Below are 8,827 nucleotides of genomic sequence, written 5' to 3'. Positions count from 1 at the left end.
CCATCCTGCTCCCACCATCGCCCCCAACGACTTCGTACCCACTCGGGACGTACCCCCTTTGACCATTGGTTCTCTAATTGAGAACCCAAACCCCCTTCCTTCCCCACGACGCCGTGGACGACGCACGCGTATGCAATCCGTACTCTCCCTCGGACTCCCCCTCTCCCATGCACATCACCCACGCACCCAGAACTTTACGAGGCACTACACCCATGAAGACGCTCAGGGCGACGCTCTGAACCGTGCCCGCATTGAGGCCACCGAGACCACCCAGATCTATCATTCCAACGTGATCTGTCGCCAATGCCATGTATATGGCCATAAACAGAAGCACTGCGCTCAGTACTTCTGCCGCATCTGTGGGCAATTTGCCCCAAAACACCTCACCCCCTTCTGTCCACAACTCGATGGACGAAAACTGCTGCGCCGGGGACCCTCCTCGGACAGATTCTATTCTGATATGCGCAGGCTTGAAGCAGCGTATGATCACGAAGCTGCCCGCATCGAACAAGAACGCGAGGAGAATGCACTCGAGGCCGCTGAATGGCTTGCCGACCTCAACTTCGATCCTAGCTGGTACGACAACCAGGATGATTAAGCTCGTTGAGCTTGAGCCTTGAAACGGGGGTAATGTTACAAGTAACATCGGTCACGTGGCCCCCCTATCATTTTCCCTTCATCCTCGCCCTCACCATCTACCGGCTCGCCCTCCTTTACCGACTTTCCGTTAACCGGATCCTCAGGACCGTTCCCGTCCCTTGCATCGCCCGCCTCTACGCACGTGCATGCACGTTCCTCCCTGATTCAACCACCAATGTGGTCCCGCACCTATGACTCGGTCTGACTCGTGCCACCAATGTGGCTTTCCTCTTTCTGTTCCTTCTGACTGCAGATTCCCGCACATTGTATTTGTACCGTTGGTCCGTCCCAATGTTTCTTGGTCTCATTCCACATTCGACCATCCATCACTAATCCGGCTCTGTTGCCAACGCACCTATACCATTCTCGTTTACCCTTTACCCTTACCTACTGTGCGGTAGCCTTGCCCTTAACCCTCTCCACTTAGTATAAGTAGTCAGTCACCCTGTATTAGATTCTCTAACTTGAATCTACTCAATCTTCCCTGGAACATACTTCCCTCTGAACGCCCCTTTGGCTTCAGTCTCTAGTATCTTTTCTTAGTTGCTCATTGCGACTAAGTCTACCTTGATCGACCTCATCGTTCGGACAAGACAGTCCTAACCTTGAGCGATTCCAAAGACATCCATCTTAGAAGTCACGTGACATGCGCGTACTGTGATCACTGCCGACTCGTCGTCGCCAGTCTCACTTGCTATACCGGATCCTTCCGGTTACGTCACGAACGTTAGCGGACGACGCCCCTCTTAGGGCTCCGCCTAACAGATCTATTTGAGTGCGTAACAGATGGAGCATACAGCTAGATCTGGCCACCGCAAAGCATGGCTTTGAAGCAGCGCTGCTTATGTGCGGGAAGGTCGTGAATCAAGATGCATCAATCGGGTACATACACACGACCTCTGGTGCAGAAGAGGTAATTTTTAATCATCGGTGTATCATAGGCCTTGCTGACTGCGTGTTCTCGTAGTTTTGGGCTTCCCGTTGTCGTGCCGATGAGGACACGATGGTGGGGCATTTTAAGGCCCATGTGTAGTAAGTCAATTATATTTTCACCTCAATACTTCAACTGACTTCTTTTTCAGCCACCAGGCTTCTCTTGCCATTGTCGAGGACGTTTACAGTGAGGCTCAGCTCAAACCTTCAGAAAAGAAAATAGCATTGCCTGGGCGACACGTGTGCGCGCCAGCGGTAGCAGAAGAGGATGACGAGGTACAGGAGGTTCCCGACAATCTCGATTGGAAGACACTGGCCGACCACATACAATGTATCAAAGTCGGCATGACCTCGATGTTCAGTAAGCTCAGCGGGAAATTAATGGCACGGTCAGGAACTTTTCCATGGAAACTATTACCCGCCGAGCTGGCGCGTCACCGTTTTGTGATGAGAGGGTATCCTGAAGACATGTTAATGCCGGGAGAGCCACGCGTAACGGTTGCACGACCCAAAGGCATCAGCGACCTTGATAAACGTGAACATGTCGTACTTGCAGATGCCTTGCGATCAGGCAGATTGACCATCGAACGACAAAAGATGGGAGACTTGAGTACGTGCGAATCAATTCAATTCTCATATGGCTAACTAATCATTTTATAGACAAAACATCTCCTATTATATTCGGCGAGGCTCCTCCTGAAGAGTCCATGCATGCACGCGGTCGTCGCATGCTTGTAGATGGCACCATCGATCGTGAGGGATTGGCCCATCTTGGACCAAGTGCAGCGGGCACAAAGGTCCAGAAGCCCCCGACACGCAAGGAAGCAGCTTCCCATCGTCATGCATCCCCCGTTCTCGTGAATGACCAGTCTCCACAACCACAGACAATCCCTTGCAAGCAGAAGCTCGTCCCGATTGTTGAGCTCCGTAAGTGTCCTCCTCCATGTCCACTGAAGGCAACCAGAAAGAAGACATCCATACCAGCAGCACGCGAGGTCACTCCCATCGACATGTCCAGCGCACAGGCCAGCTTGGAGTCAGACGCCGAGGATGAGTTGAAGGAGGACCAAGACCCTGTTGAGGGTGACGACTCGGAGTATGATGATGAAGTCGCCACCTCTCGTAAACGCAAGGTCAAGGCATCTAGAGGCTCTCGCTCACAGAAACGACGTGTCCTATCAAGCGATGTTGAAGTCATTGAACCGTCATGCGATGAGAGAAAAGAGGTCAAGGGAAAGGGCAAAGCGACTCACCAGGGCACTGGCAAAGGGCAGAAGACTGCAAAGAAGGTGCGTTATCGCTCAGTCACAGTGGAATCAGACTTGGGGCAGGAGAAAATGCCTGGTAAGCAAGGCTTTCATATGTCATCCTGTTGTACTGATCAATATCTCTTTCAGAAATTGAGCCGTTACGCCTTTGTGATGGCCCAGAGCAGCCTTTGAAGGCACCAATTCAATGTGGTGAGTCCGAATGATGACTTACATGCTGGACTTTGGCTGATGACTCTTATTTAGAGCGCCCCAAGCCGAAGAAGATTGTTCCAGGTTCTGAGGAAGCTGCCCGTCAAGCTGCTGTATACATCGAGGGTATGCGAGGAACAAATGCCACCAATGATGGAGGTTCTGGCGTCAACGGGAGTTCTGACACCAATGGAAGTTCTGACACCAACGGGGGTTCTGACCTTGCCATGCAGCCGATGTTGAGACCTGTCCAAGCCCGCCTCCCGGGCCCACGTGGCATCCAAGAATGGGCCCTCGTGCTACCACCATCATCAAGTGACTCCATGGATGCAACGTCACATGTTCATGCTGTGTCTCAGTTCCAAGTCTCACAAAATCGTCATTATCCTCAGGCTGATCAGCGCCACATCGAGCCGATAAACTATTATCAACACGGCAACCAGCCTGGTCAGCATCGCGAGCAGATAGACTATCAACGTGTCAGCAACAACCAGCCGCAATATCGTCAAGACATGATGTACACACATCATCCCACACCCTATGCGGCTCAGCCTGAAGCTCGTGAAGGCAGAGCTGGAGGGTACCGTGAAGGCAGTGGACCATCTGGAGCCTCAGAAGCCTCTTACCAGGACTCGAGGAGCTATCGCAATGATACTCGGCCCATGTACCCCCAAGATGCTGTCTCTCGTCAAGAGTCTCATTACCCAATCTACGCTGACAATGCTCTTAACTTACCCTACTCGTCATCTCCAGCTCCTTCTGAAGACGGCTACATGAGTGGGGCTCCATATTGATTGTGAGTACATCAACAGCACCATAATTCGTCTTGCGCATCTTTGTCATCTTGCTTCTTGCCTAAAGATATTAACGCATGTATCTATTCACATTCCTGGTGCCATCCTTACTTTTGATCCTGTGTGCTCGATGTTTCTGCATCTCACTCGTGCTTGCTTTGATCGGTAGTACTTAACTGCCTTCGATGATAGTTTACATTTGTATTTCCTATTCTGATAAATCAGAAGTGTCTGGTTGAACAAACATACTTCAGAAGTTCGCAAGGCGATCAGGATAAAAATAAATTGTTCAAGAAAAAAGCTGCTTGAGTCAAGTGATTGTAGTTACAGGGACACTCGAACTCTCCTCCCGTGCCACCTCGTCAACGAAAACTCCATGTTTTCGTCAAGGTACCAGTTCCCCCATCCTCCTGGAGATTGCATGCAACAAGGCAACGCTCGAAGGAGGCATCATCGAGGACGACACAGAATTACAATGGTATGTTGCAGAGTATGTATCAGTAATGTCCATGTCTGTGAGCCCCCTGAGCCTTGCAACCCTCGCAGAGACCCTCCATTCGACTCTCGCAGACCTCTGGGCTCCTCCTCGCTGGAGGTTCTACGAAATGCACTACGGTCCTAAACAGGATCTGAGGGGAGGCCTCCCTGTGGAGGTAGGCTTTCAGGCAGATTACTACCTACAACGAAACCCACCCTGACAGGCTCTCGGTACCTTTTCCAAGTGGTGCCAAGGGTGGGAAAGAAACGGACAAGAAAAATGGATCGCTTGAGTGCTGTTTATGATCACGTGCCTTGAGATCGGACCTTTCCTTTTTGAACTTTGAATCAACTTGCACTGGTGACGGGCGCTCGTAGAATGAGTTTAGGGCAAGCGGGGCCCTCCAGCTCAATGCTCAGAGGACCCGCAATCAATTTAAGCATCGAGAAGTGACAGCTCCTACTACATGAAACAGAATCCTCGAACTTGTGTAGATGCTAAGTATCTTAATCAAATCTTCTGCTATCCCTGACACTGAGAAGGGGACTGATTCACGCGTGCATTAGTACCTCTTGGTACCATTCGCGAACGTGACTTCCACTGCATCTTTGCTTTGCTCAAATTCAATGGCTTGATGGCCCCACTTGATCTCGACGCCATGCTTTTGGGCCGTGTCGATTAAAAGCTGTTGAAACTCTGGGCGCCGCACTCCAATATCGGGAAAGCCAAATCGTTCTCGCATCGTCGCTGGAAATATCGCTAATAGTGGTAGTCCATCTTTCTTTTCAATGGGTGCATTGTTCTCTGCGATGCCGCTGGTCTTGATAGGAATACGAGGCTGCGCTCTTATCGGCAACTTCCCTAACGCCCAGCTCTTGGTGTCTAAGAACCTCGTTCTCTGGATTTAAGCGGAATGTGGTGTATGCGAACTCACAAAGGGTCATGCAAGCGATGTCGTTTGTGGCATATCACATGGTGAGCAGTAACTCGAGGGGTGTTGGCGGCAAGACCACATGATGGTGGCGAGAAGAGAAGGAACACTCCACGAATACACGAGTAAGTATGTCGATATTGAGGCTTGCCAAAACTGATGACCGTTGAAGTGGCCTCTGCTGACTGGTACTAGTTTCAAGTTTCAACTAATATTGATATTCGGTTCATTCATGACGAGACGGCGAGGGTCCAGGCGACGAACGTTCTAGCAGTTACCGATGGTACTGGAACAAATACTTCAGCTTTCAACCATTAATAGGTAACATAAGGTCCTCACAAGATTTAGCCTAGCAGTTATTTGACACTTCCGTCGCGACCTGAAGCTGAATTGCTTGGATATGACAAAGGAGGAGAAAGAGAGCACCATCCGTGTCGTTGCAACTCGGAACAGGTGTGTTTAATTGTGCCGGAACCGAGCTGTATATGTGAGCGCTTGAGCAGCTGCTGACACGGCTTTCCTCTACCGATTGAATAGAGCTCGGCTTGCGAAGCAGGGTGACCGGATCCAATGAAACCATCGCATTCACTCGAAGACATTACTATGTGGAGAACCGGAGGGAACGAGAAAGCTGTCAGGGATTTGCGATATGTGGGGAGCAGTACCAAACGAAATGGACAAGGATAATGCCTTGAAAGGTCCGTGGCTGTGCCGCTTCATGTCGTTTGAACAACAGTTTTGGTCACGTGGAATGGCAGGAGGGCACCAGACGGCGGGAGGGCGCAAGAAAGCGAGCGGCGGGTGGGATGAGACGGAAAGGATGTCGATGTCAACAAGCGAAGGGGATGCATTAGCATGAAAAGTAAAGGGTGCTACAATTGCAACAATGATGCATCGATGGAGCGCTACAGTTAGTAAGTTACAGTGTGTGATGCATCAATATGGCACGAACCTATGAGCTTGGGATGGTGAACCAGCTCCGGACGATGAAAATGATGAGTGCAAGATTGCGAGCGCAACTATGATGGAATTAATACATAGTATGTTGAATGTTCAACGTTCAGTGCCGTTGTCGCGGAACTTACCCGTCGAAGTTTCCATATTTGGATGGATGCAATAGATGGTAGCAGACTCAAGTATCAATGACAGGAGCACTATTAGGCTCTTGACGAAGGTAACCGTCCTGGGCATGATGAAGGATTAAGTGAGGATTAAAATTGCGGTAGGTAGGACTGATGGTAGCAGACTCAAGTATCAATGACAGGAGCACTATTGGGCTCTTGCCGAAAGTAGCCGTCCTGGGCATGATGAAGGATTAAGTGAGGATTAAAATTGCGGTAGGTAGGACTTAAGTAGGTAGGTCACAAGCGATGACGATGTTGCAACTTATGATGTCATGTGCGGATGACACATTATTTATGGCAATTCTTGGTAACAATTGCACCAGCCAAACATCGTTCTTTGATCCGAAACGACGTGCATCGTCAAATTATTCGTCTTATCCCCAGACACCCGTTCCGAGCGTCGCTTCGACCTCCATGTAATGCCGTACCAGGTCTTGCGCTCCAGCTCTCAGCAGCGCCTCCGACTACAATAGTGATTGCCTGACCTGGGCCGCTGGAGAGAATGTTAGAGCAAGATTCCCGCGCCCTCTGCTTGTCAACTTGAGGAGACAAGAAGCAGTAAGTTCGGAATCGAATGAGTACTCTAGAGACTGAGAGTAGGAGTGAAACATCACTAGACCTGTGATAGCTTGCAAGTGACGCAGTCCATGGAGCAATGATGTTACGTTTGTCACCTTTTTACATACACATATGGAACCTGGCCTTAGAGCTTAAGGTTAGACGAGAGTTTGCGTCCTAATGCTCGGTGCTGAGGTTGGACGAACCTGACGCCTCTGTCATGCTAGTAAATTCAAGGATGTCACACGTAGAGCGTGCGCTGACTTTTAACGTTGACGATTGAAATTTTCCAGGGAGCTGAAGTGGAACCTTCTGAATCTGATCAGTGGAAAGGACTGAGGCGGCATGTCCCAGCGATATGAGTGAATCAGAGCAATTTAAACCTCGTTCAACGATCAGATGCCAGTCCCAGGGAAATCAACATTCTTTACATACGTCTGGCATTAAACAGAGTGCGCTCATCTCCAGGTCCCCGGGTCATGATTTTTATCATCGAATCCAAGCAAGACACGCAGCTCTCGTTGCAGTGCTTAAATTTCGACTACCCCAGCCTAAGGGTTTTAGTACCTATAACGACATGTCACTAATAAATGGGATCATTGCAATTTTTCCTTACCGTGATGTTTTTTTGCGTTAAACATCCATCAGCTTCGATATTGAACGGTTTGGGCCTGCAGGCTGAGAGATTTGGCTTAGAACCCAACAAGGGTTTCGGAGAGTGTTCGATTCGGGCTGGAAGAACGGTTTCTTTTATAGGCTGTGCGGAAGGCTCGGAGTGTTGGAAGCAGATTAATATTACTTGTAAGTTGGCTTAGCTGCTTACTCTGATCTTAATAAATCAATGATCGATGATGGGAGTTGCGTTACAAGCTGCAAAGCCGATGACAGCTCCACTTCCACCGTATTATGATCATGTGACTGGTATTTTCGCCTCTCTGGCACGTGAAGTATATATTCTAGTATCATGATGTTGTAGTCATTCGAGCCTCCCTTACAATGCGCATGAAGATTTCAAAGACTTACCGCTACTGGTGGCGGCTCTCCGCCGGATGCTTGGCCTAGTAGAGTCAACAAAGAGAAATGAATTGATGACTAATCAACACAAACATACGCACTCTATGACTCGGAGTAGTGTTCGAACTTCGGACGTAGATTCTATCCGACAACAGTGATGTATGATGGTCCCATCAACTTCAATGCTTGTCTACTGGTTTCAGAGATCCTTGTAAACATATTTGCAGAGGTCAACGAGCGCGACGAAGAGGAGGCAGCTAGGACTTTGGCCGCCCTCTGTCGCACATGCCGCGCATTTCGGGAGCCTGCGATGAAAGTCCTCTGGGCACACCTGGGAACTCTAGTCCCTTTAATCAGATGTATCCCTTGTGTCAAGATTGTCAAGAGTAAAGGAAAAATACAGGATGATCTCCCAACTTTGGTGAGCGCCTCCAAAGTTCACTGACCTTGCTGGGCGTCATCTGAGTATTGCCCGCAGGTCCTTGAAAGAGAGATGTCCTCTACAGACTGGGAGATATTCCTTTCACACTCGCATCTTGTTCTTTAGCGCATGTACATATATGCACGCGTGTAACTGTTCCGTACACCTGGAGGCTGGGACACGTTCGATGGACAGATACGTGAATGTATTTATTTCGAATATGTCCCCCAACCTGAGCAGCATCTATTGCGTAATGCGGACTCTGGCTCTTATTTGGTTCAGGCAGTGTTAGCGTATGCACATACAGTTGACTGTCTCATGATGTATAGTGTCGGGATCCTCCTCACACCTATACAATAGCTGGTACTGACAATGGTCCACCACTAAAAATACTATCTGATATCGTATTGAATAGGCATGCAGGGTCAATACATTATACTTGCATTTTCTCACTGTCCCACAGTGGGACCATCGG

The 8,827-nt window shown here is 49.3% G+C and overlaps 4 protein-coding genes across 4 annotated transcripts; 2 read left to right on the top strand and 2 right to left on the bottom strand.

Moving 5' to 3' along the window:
* Positions 1-1,483: 1,483 nt before the first annotated feature.
* On the top strand, positions 1,484-3,826 carry F5147DRAFT_658943 (uncharacterized protein; the record flags this gene model as incomplete). The annotated part of the gene is made up of 8 exons (XM_041434522.1): positions 1,484-1,552; positions 1,607-1,671; positions 1,722-2,182; positions 2,233-2,499; positions 2,560-2,861; positions 2,904-2,916; positions 2,970-3,032; positions 3,087-3,826. 8 exons carry the CDS (start codon positions 1,484-1,486, stop codon positions 3,824-3,826), a joined length of 1,980 nt encoding a protein of 659 aa, XP_041285244.1.
* A 1,466-nt stretch (positions 3,827-5,292) lies between these two features.
* Positions 5,293-6,749, bottom strand: F5147DRAFT_66448 (uncharacterized protein). The gene is made up of 5 exons (XM_041435008.1): positions 6,483-6,749; positions 6,321-6,418; positions 6,188-6,254; positions 5,575-5,949; positions 5,293-5,521 (listed from the first exon to the last, which is right to left on the bottom strand). Exons 1-4 carry the CDS (start codon positions 6,539-6,541, stop codon positions 5,592-5,594), a joined length of 582 nt encoding a protein of 193 aa, XP_041285243.1. The 5' UTR covers positions 6,542-6,749; the 3' UTR covers positions 5,293-5,521; positions 5,575-5,591.
* F5147DRAFT_727765 (uncharacterized protein) lies at positions 6,525-7,830 on the bottom strand. The gene is made up of 6 exons (XM_041439282.1): positions 7,741-7,830; positions 7,534-7,674; positions 7,353-7,484; positions 7,124-7,252; positions 7,034-7,061; positions 6,525-6,978 (listed from the first exon to the last, which is right to left on the bottom strand). Exons 3-6 carry the CDS (start codon positions 7,408-7,410, stop codon positions 6,720-6,722), a joined length of 474 nt encoding a protein of 157 aa, XP_041285242.1. The 5' UTR covers positions 7,411-7,484; positions 7,534-7,674; positions 7,741-7,830; the 3' UTR covers positions 6,525-6,719.
* Positions 7,831-8,001: 171 nt separating this feature from the next.
* On the top strand, positions 8,002-8,777 carry F5147DRAFT_727762 (uncharacterized protein; the record flags this gene model as incomplete). The annotated part of the gene is made up of 2 exons (XM_041439281.1): positions 8,002-8,352; positions 8,410-8,777. Coding segments are annotated over 2 exons (339 nt in total), but the record flags the coding sequence as incomplete, so codon positions are not given.
* Positions 8,778-8,827: the final 50 nt, after the last annotated feature.

Source organism: Suillus discolor (genome assembly GCF_016758755.1).
Source record: "Suillus discolor strain FC423 chromosome Unknown F5147scaffold_131, whole genome shotgun sequence".
Classification (NCBI taxonomy): domain Eukaryota; kingdom Fungi; phylum Basidiomycota; class Agaricomycetes; order Boletales; family Suillaceae; genus Suillus; species Suillus discolor.
This window is presented reverse-complemented; position numbering and strand designations above follow the sequence as displayed.